This window comes from Antedon mediterranea, chromosome 6 (genome assembly GCF_964355755.1).
Source record: "Antedon mediterranea chromosome 6, ecAntMedi1.1, whole genome shotgun sequence".
Lineage (NCBI taxonomy): Eukaryota > Metazoa > Echinodermata > Crinoidea > Comatulida > Antedonidae > Antedon > Antedon mediterranea.
In genome coordinates this window covers 17,698,195-17,714,239 of record NC_092675.1, presented here as the reverse complement: position 1 = coordinate 17,714,239, position 16,045 = coordinate 17,698,195, and the positions used below count along the sequence as shown (strand labels likewise).

At 32.8% G+C, this 16,045-nt stretch overlaps 3 protein-coding genes across 7 annotated transcripts in view; 1 reads left to right on the top strand and 2 right to left on the bottom strand.

The window, feature by feature from the left end:
* LOC140052670 (heterogeneous nuclear ribonucleoprotein A/B-like) overlaps window positions 1-15,453 on the bottom strand; it is a 279,728-nt gene extending 264,275 nt beyond the window's left edge. Inside the window, exons 1-8 of one of the 3 annotated variants that reach the window (XM_072098341.1) lie at window positions 15,250-15,452; window positions 12,020-12,060; window positions 11,664-11,788; window positions 11,302-11,472; window positions 10,862-11,105; window positions 10,294-10,539; window positions 8,897-9,017; window positions 8,267-8,647 (exon numbers count right to left, since the gene is read on the bottom strand). In XM_072098341.1, coding sequence (XP_071954442.1) covers window positions 8,923-9,017; window positions 10,294-10,539; window positions 10,862-11,105; window positions 11,302-11,472; window positions 11,664-11,788; window positions 12,020-12,060; window positions 15,250-15,413 — 1,086 coding nt within the window. In that variant the 5' untranslated portion in view covers window positions 15,414-15,452 and the 3' untranslated portion in view covers window positions 8,267-8,647; window positions 8,897-8,922. Of the gene's footprint in view, window positions 1-8,266; window positions 8,648-8,896; window positions 9,018-10,293; window positions 10,540-10,861; window positions 11,106-11,301; window positions 11,473-11,663; window positions 11,789-12,019; window positions 12,061-15,249 lie in introns of those variants that run through there. The other 2 variants (XR_011845649.1, XM_072098342.1) reach the window with 2 other exon arrangements.
* LOC140052672 (biogenesis of lysosome-related organelles complex 1 subunit 2-like) lies at window positions 59-4,305 on the bottom strand. Of its 2 annotated transcripts, none has more exons than XM_072098344.1 (5): window positions 4,118-4,305; window positions 2,381-2,491; window positions 2,124-2,243; window positions 1,719-1,823; window positions 59-1,391 (listed from the first exon to the last, which is right to left on the bottom strand). In XM_072098344.1, exons 1-5 carry the CDS (start codon window positions 4,248-4,250, stop codon window positions 1,360-1,362), a joined length of 501 nt encoding a protein of 166 aa, XP_071954445.1. In that variant the 5' UTR covers window positions 4,251-4,305; the 3' UTR covers window positions 59-1,359. The 2 variants fall into 2 exon arrangements, with proteins under 2 accessions (XP_071954445.1, XP_071954446.1); XM_072098345.1 differs by lacking the exon at window positions 4,118-4,305 and adding an exon at window positions 3,296-3,432.
* Window positions 4,515-8,165, top strand: LOC140052674 (E3 ubiquitin-protein ligase RNF181-like). 2 transcript variants are annotated; one of them, XM_072098347.1, is made up of 7 exons: window positions 4,515-4,766; window positions 5,048-5,137; window positions 5,311-5,355; window positions 5,448-5,539; window positions 5,827-6,011; window positions 6,466-6,558; window positions 6,754-8,165. In XM_072098347.1, the coding sequence occupies exons 2-6, from the start codon at window positions 5,055-5,057 to the stop codon at window positions 6,523-6,525; spliced, it is 465 nt and encodes a 154-aa protein (XP_071954448.1). In that variant the 5' UTR covers window positions 4,515-4,766; window positions 5,048-5,054; the 3' UTR covers window positions 6,526-6,558; window positions 6,754-8,165. The 2 variants fall into 2 exon arrangements, with proteins under 2 accessions (XP_071954448.1, XP_071954447.1); XM_072098346.1 differs by having other exon boundaries at window positions 4,518-4,766; window positions 6,466-8,165.
* Window positions 15,454-16,045: the final 592 nt, after the last annotated feature.

The following is a 16,045-nucleotide window of genomic DNA, read 5'->3' as shown; positions in this document are numbered from 1 at the left end:
AATGGACACTTAACTTTATATAATACTGATGATGGCTGAATAATTTTTGTTATCCATATATTTAATTTTAATTTATCACTACAGTATTATGATTAAACAATCATGTGATTTTTACTGTAAAATAAACAATAAAATATTTACTATATTCTGGTCAATTAATATGCCTAAAATCACAATATACTCTAATTTAATATAGCATTTATTTATTTTTAAACCACCACATGTATTAGCCTATAGAGATATTACTATATCACTATGATTTACCCCTACTAATAGAAGTAATTGATGAATCAAGCTGCATGAATGTGCAGTATATATATTATTAATATTGTATGTAGGGCCTATGTATACTGCAAAAATATATCAATTGGATTAGAATTGTAGTAGGTAAGCATAAAACTTATTTGATTTATATTAAAAGTACAACAAAATTCCAATAAGACAGTGTCCAGTAGCCAAGGTCTATATTTTCAAATATTCACAGCTGTGTCAATGCATTCTAATTCAATCCACATCCATTATATTGAGCGTCTTTTTTTTCAGACAGATGCTTGCGCTTTACAAATTTCCATTATTATTATTGACAAATTGCAAGCCATGGATTCAGTGGAGTCAACGGCTTACGTGACAATGTTAATTGCAATTCAAGCGAGTCAGTACGAAGTGTAACTGCACTATTGTACCAAAAGTGCGAGGCACCATAAAACATATTAAATAAAATCATTATTTTATGTTATGTTGTTCTAAACATACCCTACTACTACTACTAAAATAAAGTCAAGCCTGCCTGCTGCTCCCTTCTTGTTGGTCTCACTGAGTAGTTATTTTTTCAAAATGTCCCCCGCCGGTCACATACAGCGAATAGCCGTCTCTACTCCGGCGGGCAGGCTACAGTATACTAGTATAGGGCCTAGGCTAGCTAGCTAGGCCTCTTAGACGGTGACCAGGCACCACCTAAAACTAACTCTAAACATTGAAGTCGCATCTGGATATTCTAAATTGTTAACATAATTACATTAACGGTAGGTGATTCATAAATGTTTATGAATTGTACACACACATTAACGAAGGCTTATTATTTGAAGGCTCACACTTGTTGGTATTTTTTCCGTTGAATTATCGTCGTGGATTGCATCCATTAGATTCTTATTATACAGCCGTACTGAAAAACACAAGCCGGCATTCTCAGTTTTCTTATGATTGAGATGGCAGTAAATTCCAGCCCTCTCCAGGAGAGCCAATTAATGTGATGATGTTATTCATAAAAATACAGCTTCGTATTTGATTGAACACTCAGTCGTAACCATATCCACCATTTCAAGAACTAAAACAGTTTGTAATTTCCCATTTTGATGTACTTCACCTTTTTTCAAGTTGCTTGAATTTTAATTCTGAAAAAAAAAACACACTCACAAACATATATAATTTGCACACTATCTTACAAAATATTAATAGTAAAGAAATATGTGAGAAGCATTCATTAAACAACTAATGTACTTGTGAATTGTATGACCCACTATAGGACCCCGGGGATAAATAAATGTGCATTTACAAATAATTATTGACATAAAAATGGGTGTGCGTCATGGTCACCTATAATAAGTAAATCATTTTTTTGACACACAGGTGCATCAAAGTATTCAAAAGATGACAAACGATGCACTTCGATCGTGGATCATACAATTGACAAGTGCATAACAATAGTTAGCATCCCTTACCTAACCTTCTGGAATATGCATCAAGCCTATAAGCAGCCTGTTCTAGGTTGCCTACGCTCTCTTCCACCTGATCTATTTGGTCTAAGAAAGGTTGAAGATTTCTATCTGAAAATCAGAAACAATATTGCGCTTTAGATTTATTCAATACAACTATTGTATTGAATCAAAGTTATTTGGTAGAATTCAGTTTTCAGCATTGAAACAATTTTTACTTTCAATACAACATGATTGTAATGTCATTGGCTAATATTTCAGTATTTAATTCTTAATTAGGAACACAAGTAGAATATTGAGTGGCAGTGCATGACTGCTCCAATGTTTTGTGACAAAAAAATATGTTGTGCCCATATATGGACATCACACATTTTTGGTCAAACTAGTGTAGTCAGAGCTTTATATACTTACATTTCTCATTTAAATCAGACAATGCTCTATGTATGTCTACTCCAAAATCTTTCATTTGACTGTACTTTTTAGAAGTTGCAATGTTCATCTTCTCTAAAAGTTTGTAGTCATCTGCTGTAGCTGAAATGAAAATAAAATAAAAAATGAAACGTATATAATATGAAACTCTTCTTTTTCAAATGCATGATGAATGCACATGGCATTTTATATTTTCATACAATAAACATTGTTGTTTGTAAGATAGATAATGTATCTACCTGCAAGATCTCCTCGGAGGTAGATTGCAGCTTTAGCAAACATGTCATGACTTAATTCCTTTAAGTCTGGTTCTTTGGTTTCTTCTAGGGCATCAGATGCATCATCAACCACTGTAAAAAAAATATTACATAGATTAATATACTTAATTGTACAAATTACAGTACGTGATATGCTAATATACCACTAGGCTACTCCCCATACTACTACTGTAGTGTATGTATAAAAACATTTGATTAAAGTTAACAAAAACATACTGAAACAACAAAAACTTAATTTTAAAAGTACCTGGAGCTAGGGCCTGGTCCCATCGGTGTCAGATAAAAGCGGTCGCGTTTGAAATCGGTCGCTAATTAGTATGTTTTTAGTTAATTTTGAATATAGAATTTCTAATACTATTAACATTTTTTTTACTTAGATCGTACAGTACAGTAAATATAAATATTTATCTCATTATTTATAAATAATTTGTGTTTTCATAGGTGTCAATGAATAATTGTAATGTGTTCGTTTAGAAAATCGTTTTAAAAAGTTTTATTGAATATTGTTTAAGTTTTTGAAAAGATTAGCATGCTACTGTTTAAAGTTTTGAAAATTTTGAAATAATTTAATATTAAACAAGTAGACGCGCCTATTGCGTATTTTTTAATCACAGTTAATTACGAAACTAGTTCTATACCTGCAAGTGGATACCAGCTCAATGAGGTTTATGCAATAAAGGAAGATTATGTATGACGATGATTTTTACGTTCGATATGGCTTATTTTGGGGTTTATTTCAGTAACTCGCTTTTTAACGATCCGCATATAATAATCATTTTTACTAGAATCTATTTTAGGCCTAAACATTAGAAATAAAAATATACACATGATTTGCCTCAACAATAATCATTATATACTTAATATTACCCTACATACCGTACGGACATAAATAAAATAGAAATTGAAATAAGGTGATCCTCCAACGACATGGATATGATATATCTTCCACAGTATGCATTAAGTATTACGGGCTATACATTGTAACAATTATTGTTTTTTAATAAATTGTTCTCTTTTACGTAATTATTTGCATAATAATAGACACAGTCCTTCTCCATGACCTGTGAAATAAAAAAAAAATGATAATAAATATTTATTAACCAAAATAAAAAATCGCCACATAAATCTAGTTTCTAAAAAATATCAATTAAATCTAGACTATATAAACGAAGAAAATGTGTACCCCGTTAGCATGTATCTCGCTCCATACAAAATAGCGCAACCGATTTCAAACACGACCGATATCAAACGCGAACGATATTATCAAACGTATAGCTCTAGCAGAGCGCCATACAAAATACCGGAAGTTGATTTTATCGCGACCGATTTCAAGCGCGACCGATTTCAGACGCGACCGATTTTATCGTAAACCACCCCACCTATTAGGCCTAGTATTATGTATAAATAATGGTCATGCTATTCCTCTAGTAGGCCTACTCTACACTACTGCTAGGAGGCCTAGACCTCCTACCTAGCTAGCTAGGGCTAGGCCTACTAGGCCTACTTGCTAGAATAGTAGTAGGTAGGACTACTACCTGACAGCCTGTCCTAGCCTACTACTACTAATCTATACTACTACAGTACTATACTACTCTAACTACTAGCTAGGCACTGGAGTTGTTTAATAACAACTCCCTGGTACTCTACTATAAACTAGCCAAGATAGAGAAGATAATTCAATCGTTTAATTTAAATTACCTTCTGATAGGTTTCTTGTGGTGGTCGCAACCCCATCCCCTGGCTCTAATTGAGAATCATCACTTCTTTGTAATTTATCTGATGAAACGGCTGAGGGTATTGCCAATTCTTCTGAACTATCCACACCAGCCATTTATAATCGGTTGGTTGTTGTTTCCCGCAACTCGTGACTATTCATTCAGAGCATGGATTAATGTTCAGAGAGGGAGAGAGTACTTGGCCTGGGTTTGTACATTTTATAAGATGGCATGTGTAGCTTATATATTTATTAACCATAACTTTAATAATAAATAAATAATAAACAATGTTTGTATCTTAAAATTCAATATATATTTTTTAATCAAATATTGGTTTTTCTTACAATATAAAAATATATACGCCTATAAATATTATCATTTTAATTCAATATATATTTCCTTTGGAAAAATGGATTCGTCGAAAGGACAAAGGTCACACATGTCTGCTCATGCATTCACAACAAAATAACAAAGTCATTCTTTATTGCACAAAATATTTTGGTTTTGATATAAATTGCAACGTGCCTTCTGTACATTTTCGACTTTTGTGTTCGTTTATTGATAGAGTAAACTATCAAGAACCCGCTTTTAATACCGAGGGGTATGCGACGTACCGAATATTGATAATTGCAGTAAGTAAAACCATGTTGGTACAGTAAAACGGCCCCTCCTTCTCAACTTCCAACCAGAGTTAGTATAATGTATATAATAGGCCTGTATTTTTACAGTAGTATATTTTACCTTACTTGGCCATCTAAAACAATGCTTGTGTGTCCCCCTGGTGTATTCTATAATTACCGATTTTTTGATTAAAAGTACTAATTATAGGATGGATAGCCTATACTTGAAGCTCGACCATGCCGAATGATGTTCAACTTTGTATGTAATAATTTTGTGTTATTTTCATTTTCAGTTACATTATGGCATCATATTTTGATGAGCACGATTGTCAACCTACTGGAAACAATGGACCAGAACCAGAAACTCTCCTCAACTGGGCAAGGTACCAACATTCCACCTCATTTCAATGTTTTTTCTCATGTCATGGATTTTTTTTTTCTTTATTAAATTGAATTGCGATACCTGTACTCTACTACACTACTGTATTTTAGACTGAAACATAAAAAAAAAAAGCAAACAAAATTAAATTAACACTAATAAATTTTGCTTTTACAGGATTATCATGGCAAATGTTAGAGAGTTTGCAGAAAGATATGAAGGGTATGTGAACAATATTTAGTGCATGGTGCCAAGAATTTCACATCTATGATCTATATTAGATGATTGATATTAAAAATGTATTCATTTTTTAGGATTCCATTCCCATGGGAATTAGAAAGAAAGGCTCCTCCAGCATCTAAGAAGGTTGTTGAAAATCTAGAAGAGGTCATGGTAGAGTCCGAAGGTATGCGAGTATATTACAAGTTGGAAAGCTCTTGAACATACATCACATTGATTTATTTCTAAAGCTCTGTCTACACTATCAAGCTAGCTTGACAAGAAAAGTGTGGTGTGCGATATAATATATGACATCATCATGTCCATATATTCACATTTTTTTGTCACATAATTTTTATAGTGTAGAAAGAGCTTTCATCCTCATTTTGCCAAACCTTGCCAAGATATAATAATAAATTCGGTTTTCGGCAGAATTCAACTAAATTCACCGTGTAGTACTATTTTTATTTTCAGGAACAAAATGTCCCATCTGCCTTTTACCATTTGAAACAGGAGAAAATGCTAAGTTGTTACCATGTAAACACAAGTTTCATTGCAGCTGTATATGTCCATGGCTTTCACAAACTAACTCATGTCCAGTGTGTAGATACGAGTTACAAACAGATGACGAAAAGTATGAAGAATACAAGAAAGAAAAGGTTGGTGCAGCAATGGTTTGAGCAGCATGACAATTATATATATTATTTATTTAGCGAGTCAAATGGTTGAGCGGTTAATGCAGGGGCACCGTTTGTTATACCTACATAGCCAACAATATCGGCATGGGTTCAAGCCCGACTCGCTCCTAATTCTGGTGGTGGAACAAGTCTTCTTGGATAAGGACCCAGTTTATCTTTTGAGATGCATATGGTTACCCGGTTCACAAAATAGCCCCTGTATCAGGGGGATTACCACCTATCTGATAGGACAGTGTAATTTATTCTTGGTAATCCTTGACCACATGTGCCTTAAGACATAAAATAAAACAATTTTCTGTATTATACTAGTATAGTACCTTTGTATTTTTCTGTATAATACTATATACTAGTATAGTACCTTTTATATTTTTCTGTATAATACTATATACTAGTATAGTACCTTTATATTTTTCAGGCCCGGAAAAAGCAACGTGAAGATGATTTAGATGCTTTACATAACTCTATGTACTCGTGATAACATTCTGAAACTAGCAGAAATCACCACAGTGTAAAACATTTCAGTACACTATACAATTTGAATTGTTTACATAAATTGTTGGTACAATTGCAAATCACTTGTCAAATAAAGTTTTAAATAAAAAAAAAAGGATTTTATTGCTCATTAAATTTAATTACCAGGTACAGTACTGAAATTTTAAAACTTCTCTCTACTAGAGTATGGACAGAGGTTTCTTTTTTGTAGGGAGTCTGTGCAGAAGAGAGGCCAAACAGTACAATTGGCATATTATGTATGGTTTCCCCTCGAGTCATCCATCTAACTTCCAAAAATAATCAGCATTATTTCAAGAGCAACTCATGGGAAACAAATATTTACAGCATAGAGTGACAGATCAACCAAGAATATACATATTGTTTCACCCGAGAAAAAACAATTCAGTGTATAGTGTACAGCAGTTACTTACTGGTCTGCTAACGTTTACTGTACTACGGTTGATTCCACCTCAATACAAGTCTACAAATCCAGTTGAATTAGTAATTGATTACAGTACCTGAAAACAAATCCAATACTTACGAATTGCTGCTAGCTAATATACTTTTTATATGTCAGCGATGCAAAACACATGAATTATTCATTATATTCTGCTACCTTATTGAATATATATTAGGTGTTATGTAAGAATTGACCAAACTACAATTTGCTAAAGCAAACAGCACCCATCGAGCCATCTGTGTAGTTAAATGGTTTAGACAATGGTCTTTTCAAGACAATGTGGTTTAAATCCCATGAGCAATTTCTGCTTGCAGTGCTTTACAGTAAGAGATTATTTAGGAAGTAGGCCAGCTATCTATCTTGTACATATTGAATATAATGAATGAACTCATGATTTCTGCATCACTAGCTGCTAATAAATGCAGTACTGTACAACTATTGGATCCATTTGAATATCTAGTTTAGTTTTTTATGCAGTATTTATTTTGGCAATGTATTTTATGTTAAATTAATATTGTTTGTTTATAGGTCTTGGGAATTATAATTATAGTACTTTTAAATGGTTTATTGTGTAATTATGGAAATACTGTTATAATTTAATCTGTAAATCATTTATAAATTAGTTATTTTTATGTAAATTATTTATCATGTCAATAATTTAATGGACATGTTACTATTAGGTAGAAAGGATTGAATTTTATTGTACATTATTACAAAGCTAGAGGTATATACAGGGAAGTTTTATAAAAGGAATGGACTTCTATTCCCAAATACTGTATTTAAATCCAGCTTTGGCTAATACTTTAAACTACTAATGTACTCTATAGGCCAGTTAATTAAACATGCCAAATTTTAATCTTAACATTTTTTCTTAATTTGTTTATCTAGGTCAAATTTCAAAGAGACCTGAGACACTGGAATGAAGACAAATGCAGCATTTTTTTCTTTTTCTATCAAAACATTCTTTTCATTTTCATATAAAACACTGTACATGACAATAAGGTGCCTAAAATTAAAAGAGTTGCCTGTATTATTTATACAAAAGGCAACGTTTTGGTATAATTAACTTTTGTTATCAAACCATTTGGCCTTACATATTCAATCCTTAGTACAACAAATATCTTGTGGAATGTAACTGTTAAATAAGTAATGAACGTTATGTTAATTAATTAGACAATATGTTAAGTATTAAGATTGCACTTTGTTTCTTATGTTTTTTGGAGGATTTTGGATTTAAGACTCAAAATAAGACAATTACACCTAGTCCTAGGGCCAACTATTAAAATGCAAGTCTTTATTTAACCAATTACATGGAAATTCACTTATTTTTTAATGAGGAAAATAACAGATTTAACAACACATATTCACATATCAAAGCCACAAGACTAGAGAAAAAAAAATAGAAGGAAAGGTTAGAAAATAAAAGGTTGACAATTATACAGCAACTCCATGTTGTCATCATATGCAGGTTTCTCATCTGAGAGTCCAAATTTTTCCCCCAATTTATTTTAATCAGAAGTGAAGAGGACGGTTTTATAAACTGGTCTCATCCTTCACCGGTAGAATACATCTAAATCACAAGTTCCAATGCAAGAGAACAATCCATTGTTCTATTATCTCCAGTCTGAATAATGTACATCATACCCTGAAAGAAATAAACACCACCATTTTAATACATTAAAAAAATCCAAGTCATAAAGATAACAAGCTGAACAAATTTCCACACCCATAATATCAAGTAAAAAGAATGTAAATCAAATATGTTTAAAATTAGTTAAAATAAAAAAAAGTTAATTTAAAAAAGAAGAGTTTGTAATTGAGAGGTTTGTTTATGGGATTTTGACCAGTATTGGAATAAAAATGATCTACTGGAATACATGCTAAGGAAACTTACCCCATGAAATTATCCCTTAAAAACAGTTAACGATTATATGGATGATATCCACCACCTCGACCAGCACGGTTACTACCTTGATTCCACTTGCCATATCCACCACTTGCCCCGGCATTACCACCTACAAATGAGAAATAGAGAAGGCCTACCACATGCAACCAAAAAAAAAAAAAAAAAAAAAAAACAAGAACCCTTCAATTACAAACCTTAATTTTGCAATTTATTTTTTAATTTTAGATGTGCATAATGGTAGTTACTTTCATAACCATAGATTCTCAACAGTAAGGGTGCAAAATCAAAATTCACCGTAGTTCAAATATAATTTAATATATATTAAAAATAATCTATCTAATCTATATTAAAGATCACATAAATTAGAACCCATTTTTAAAGCACATTAAAGTTCTAAAAAATAGATGGTAAATGATAGATGGTAAATATCTTTCATTTCTGCATATAAGGATTGTACAGAATATGTTTATGCTGTAACAGACGTGTAGTTCATGACTCCATAACTAGTGACATCACATGGTCGATTGCAGCCACCATACTTACTGTCCCCCTCTTCATGGAGAACTGTGATAACATTGGAGTCTATCCTCTAGCTAATCTATATATATAAACTCTTATACGATTTGATTGGATGCAGCTCTATGTGTGTATACCGTACTGACGCGGGTATAAGCCCACCCCCCTCGAACATGAAATCATGTCAAGTTTGGGGGGTGGGCTTATACCCGAGGATCCAAAAATGCAGATCGTCAAAAACAGCATATGTATACTGTGTATTCCACCATGCGAGCGAGCGCCCTCACATGTACGACGTTGCCTCTAAATACACGAGGTGTAGAGTGTCGGAAAATTAGTTCGTGTAATTTATCGTAGAATATCTTATTTTAAACATCAATTTAACAAGAATTTATCAAGCAGAAAAGCAAGTATACAATGTTCGTTAAATAGAAATGTACCAAAGAAATTTAATAAGCTTGTTTATGGCAGCCGATACCAAATAGTGGTTTTCCGTTTTGGCGACTTGTAGCGTCGTGTGTGAAGCGATCTTCGACCGCGATGGAGTGTAAACAAAACAGGACCGCTAGGCCTCATATGGCCTAGCGTATATTAGCCTAGCTTGGTTATGATCAAAGGTAGGTATATTCGGTGTATGGACGTCGCCAAATGCAAAATAATGTATTACAACACACACTGTAGATCTTCGAATTAATGGGTGGGCTTATACCCGAGTGCCTCATTTTTCATGAAAATTAGTCAAAAGTCGGGGGTGGGCTTATACCCGAGTATGGGCTTATAGCCGCGTCAGTACGGTAATTACAAAGTAATTGAGTGAAATTACTAAATAAAATATTTTGAACATTTATAAGCAAGTATAATTTTACTACCTTGACCATATCCTTGATTGTATCCAGTCTGATTGTTGTAGCCTTCGTAGTATCCACCACCTCCATACGCTGCTTGACCTCCATATGACTGGTCCTGGTAACCACTGTAACTCCCATAGCTGTTATTGTAGCTGTCATAGTTATAACTACCATCATTGTAGCCTGTGTTATAAGCAGCCCCACCACCATATCCATAGTTGCCTGAGTTGTAGTAGTCCCCACCTTGGTTACTGTAACCTCCTCGGACTGATGATTAAACAAAGAAATTAATTATTGTCAAAGTAAAGATGAAATATAACATTCGACAGCACCAAGAGATTTACACTGCTTTGACGTCCTGAGTTTGAAAACCATCAATTAATTTATTTGTCTAGTGACGGCAGACTTCAAATCGAGTTCCTACAACTCAGGCAATATATCCTCTGATCACTCATGTGATGCCTATCAATTTTGTAGCAAACTATTAAAAATAAAGAATTTGCCAATACTAGGTAAAGTTTATGGAAGTTTCTCTAGGTGGTAGACAGATGCAGGTAGCATACGAGTGAACAACAACAAAAATACTTACATCCTGCTCCACCACCCCTTCCTCGACCTCTAAAAGATCGCTGTGCTTTCATTGAATCCTGTTGGTCGCGTGGTACAGCTGGCTTAACCTCTACTTGATGGCCATCTAAAGTAACATATGATTTCTGTCCACCAGTTCCAGATGCCATCACCTTTTCCACACTAGATTGTTCTTTAAATGTTACAAAGCCAAATCCACGCTTTCTTCTCGTTTGTTTATCTTCAGGAAGAACAACTTCTTCTACCTGTTAGTGTTACAAAAAAAAAACACCAAATATTTGAAATCGTCTTTTTCAAAGTAAGACAATAAAAACATGGCCATCACTAGAAACTTTTTTACAAACTTTACATTGTATTAAAAAATAATTTTTTAGTCTGGTGTGAACTAGTAGATCAAGTGTAACCGTAAATTTAAAGACTGTATTGTAACGCTGTACTTACCTCACCATATGTTGTAAAGAACTCTGTGATTACTTCTACTGTTGATCCTGGTGCTAGACCTCCTACAAAGATTTTCTTGTTTTCGACAACTGGTTCATCTTTCTTTAGCGCACGTGCAATTTTGGCATCTATTATTTTTTCGTCTAATACGTGATCAGTTTTGTTGAGAACCTATTGAAACATTTAGTGGTCAACTTATACAATTTCACTAACATCTTCTTACATTTCTTTATTCTTTTTTTTCTTTTTTTATTAACTTGTTAACTTTATTGTCTCTTCTAAAAAACAGTCCTTTACAATTAATAAACAAATATTATTGAAACATTGTGTTACTTTAAAATACAACAGAAAACTTTACTTACTGCTTGCACAGATGATGGGTCTTCAAACATAACAAAAGCAAATCCTCTTGATTGCCCACCAGGTTCTCTTTTTATTTCAACTTCTGTTACTGTACCATACTGTGAAAAGTAATCTTTCATACTTTCTGCAAGTTAAAAAAACATGTATTTATTGCAGCAACCTCTTAAAATGATCACTATCAAAAAAGAATGCGTTTTCATGTGAACTGCACTTAAAAAGAATCCGGTATGATTGTGGTTAAGACCACTCTTTTGTTCTATGAGTGGTCTAAAACGGAAGAACATTTTATTAAAATATTATCTTTACTTATATTTGAGAAGAATGTATTCAATAAAAATTAATGAAATTAACTTACTGTCACTTGTTTCCCAACTAAGGCCTCCCACAAATAGTTTTCTGAAAAAAAAAAGTTTTAAATTAAAATACTGTACAAAGCAATACCTTTAAAAATACAGTAGAACCTTTATTGTACATACGGTACGGGACCAAAAGGTGTACGTAAAACATACCCGTAGGATTCGTAAAAAACCCAGGTTGACCTTAAAATAACCCTAAATACGTAGATCGTAAGGCTGTTGTGTTCACCTACCCTACTCACTAGATTAATCTAGTCCAAGCTAGATGTGAGGCCGAACTAGAAAAGTATAGTGTTATAAATAAAAAATTGATTTTCTTGTATTTTCTGTCAATAAAAACAGTTGATGCTGTAGGGAGAATGCACATGTGGGGTTTGTTTCACAGTCTTGGCTTTGTGATTTGATGTTAAATTGCGCCCTCAATGTAAGAAAATAACACTAATTTATGCAATAAATTTCTGAAAATGATGACGTCATTTTATATTATTTATTGTAAAATCAGGGTACATAAAAAAGAGGTACTACTGTAATCTAAAATCTATTTTATTTTACAAATAAATTAAATACAGTTAAGCAACATTACAATGTCTCCTACGTTCATACAAGATATTTCAATTATTGGTATGCATGCATCAACCGTGGCAGAGTTCAAATAACATTTAAACATCATACCACAGCAGCTAGTCATACAATAACAACTTTATGTTTACAATATTATGCTGCATGCAACATGTATTCACTTTTTCTGCATTTCAAAGGGATACAAGTCTTAAATGAATTTAAAAAAGTCAGTGTAAGGGTATGTTCAGACTTCAGGTGTACAGTAATCTATCAACGGTCAACGGTCCAATGCCTTGCGTTTAAAACATCAGCAGATAGAACAATGTACTGTATACTGTACATCGTAAATTTGCGTTTTTTCCCTTAAAGTGGAGGTGCTCTCAAAAAATTTCAAATTTTTATTTTATTCAGTTCATAATGAACATTACTTCCATCTAAATTAAGGTATTTTTTAAATTTGTTGAATGCTGCATGGTTATTCTGAAAAACATTAAAAAATGCCATCTGGGGGATAGTTCAAATTACAAACCTTTTTCCCTATTCATTTGCCTGTAGATTGAAAAAAAAAAAATGATGCGTTTTTAAAAAAAACTTAAAAAATATATGCAAGATTCTTCGGAAGCCGAATTTTTCATTCCCGATGTGTTTTTAAGGGCTTGACCAATTCATTTTCAATTTTTTTAACCTAATTAAAAAAACTACCCACTTGAGCCAAGTGGGTAATTTTTACTTCCTAGGGAGTCAATCAATTTGCACATGCGCGACCTTTTGGCTTTCTTTACTCTTTCACGACTCTCGATCCTTTGATCTTCCTCGACTCGACAAACTAGGATATAAAATACATACGAATAGTAAGTCTAAGATTAAGATTGTTTTACGTGGTTATTTGAAAAGATAGACGGATCAAACTGCAATGTTTGGTTTAATCGTAGGCCTGAACCAGAACCTAGGCCCATAAAATCATCACAAACTGCCGACGGCGAAGATGTAAATCAGACTAGGCCCCAGCAACAGAGCGACGAATGGAGATTAACCACCTCACTCTCGATTGATATCTCTATGTGACTTGTTATGGCACTTGTATACCATACAGTGCTTCATTTTGAAGCTAAGAGTAGACACAAAAAGTAATAACAAAAGGCAAGACAATAATAAATTGTGTTCGTTCGATCGGATGTGGATGGATGTCTATTTAATTATGAGCAGGGAGACAAAAATGATACATGTGTAGTTAGCGCGTCTCGTCGTCAGCTCGAGCGATTACATGGTAACGTGACCTTTACAACTAAGGTCATTACCTAACTGCTGAAAAAAAAATACAGCGAGTTTTCGTCATTTTTGAAAATTTTTTTATTTTCCTTATTTCACTGCTTATTTTGATATGATTTTTTATGTTTGTACCTACTAATATTAATATACTGAAGTAAATAACAGAAGGAAAAGCCCTGAGTACACCTCCACTTTAAAATATACTGATTTTTTCTTACTCATTGCAGAATAGTAATTTCAAAGATAATTATTATACAGAAAAGTATGTGATTAAATGTATACATTTTACAGGAACAATGAAGTTTAATGAACATAACATTCATTGAATTAAAAATCATTCATGTGCTTAACCTGCAGGTGGAATGGTTTTGTTTTCAAAAACAATGCCATTGATTGTCACTACATAATACTGGTTACAATTCTTTTCAATTGACATTCTAAAAGCTAGTTTAAATAAAATAGTGTTTCACTAATCACAATTAAAAAACATTAACTACCTTCTTCTTGACAATATTATTTAATTTAGAATACCTTAATTGTAACAATTTAGCTATTTACCAAGAAGATTTTTTTTATGTAGTTTCAAGAGACCGAGTCAAGTCAAATTTCAACAAAACATGGCTCCATGCTTTACAGTATTTGAATAGCAGAGCAATAAATTTATAAGACTAACTTGTATTTTAGTTAATTTAAAGTATTTTAAATGTGTTCGAGGAAGGGTTGTTTTTGCGATCCGTTTTTCTCATGTTTGAAATTGTTTGTATAATGTCTTTTATCCTCATCTTGATGAGTACAAGGTTTAACACTTTTATACACTATGCAGGCTAGCATCTACTGTAGCTAGAGGGATTTTTGTGTTATTAATTAGGCAAGTAGGCAAACATAAAAAAAATTCCTGCTTGATCAGATTCATTGATTTTTCTTTTTGCTGTTTGGGTGCAAATTAGAGAAAAAAACAAACAAATTATGATACAAAAATATATAGCCTAGTCTAGGCCCTATAATACAATATATGTATAAAAAAACACACTGCACTGGTTAGGCCTATCAAACATGGCCTAGCCCTAGTTACCTAAACTAGCCTAAATACCTTCATTTGGATTGCCATTCATCTTTGTTTGGTTTTAGTAGGCAGCTACACTAAATATAGTAAATACAGTAATAGGTTTGTTTGGATGATTCCTCATTCGTTGAGATATAGAAACTAAATATTTTACTTTTTTTATATAAACAACTAACTAACAAAATGGCCATATTAATAAGGCAACAAAAAGCAAATTAACAGAAAATATGCTAAAAAACTGCTAGTCACATGGCTTTGTTTAAACGGCGTGCATGGCACCGGTGGTATGTGTCGTCGCACAAAAATAAACGTAGGCCTAGCTAGGTAGTTACTTACGTTCCATCTTCAACGTGTTTTGATGCGTTAATTCTATTATCTGAAGCAGATTTCTGACCCCCATTTGATTGTTGTTCTACTGGCTGTAATGTACCATCATTAAACGTCGATTCCCCGGCTGGATCTTGCGAGAAATCTTCGGTTTGATATTCTGTGCTAGCCATTTTGTCTTGCTGTTTGCGAGAAAGAGACTGTCCAAGCGGGATTTGCGATCAATTTGCATATCCATAAAATGACGCATAACATTGCCTAAACATGATTGGTCAATATGTGATGACATCACACTATGCGGCGCATTCATTTCCGATTTTTTACAGTCAACGTTTTAACAGAAAAGCAGATTCAAACACAAAATATATAACCATATTATAGAAATGTAATTTTTTGTAGTTTATTGCAAACTGGAATTATAAAAGTCTCGGCTTGTGTAATTTGAAAATGAATACCATACATGACAACAGGAATGGAATTATGTTATTGTTCTCTATATGGTTTTTGGGCTTTTTTAATTTTACATTTACAACTACTGTACTATATTATTATGCGTTTGTCATAAGACAAAAGTTTCTGTTCATAAAATTTGACTGAGTACATTAAGCCTATTAATATACATTTTAAAATCAACTATACTGTAGTCATAAATATGAAGTTTTATTTCGGGTTTCATTTATTTTATAAATGTCTTAATACTGAATGACAATTTGGGGTTTAGAATTGATTTCCAAAGTGGTTCAGTAGAGAGCAAAAAACTCCAAAGTCCACCTAAAACATGTTTTATTATTTGACCAATATATTT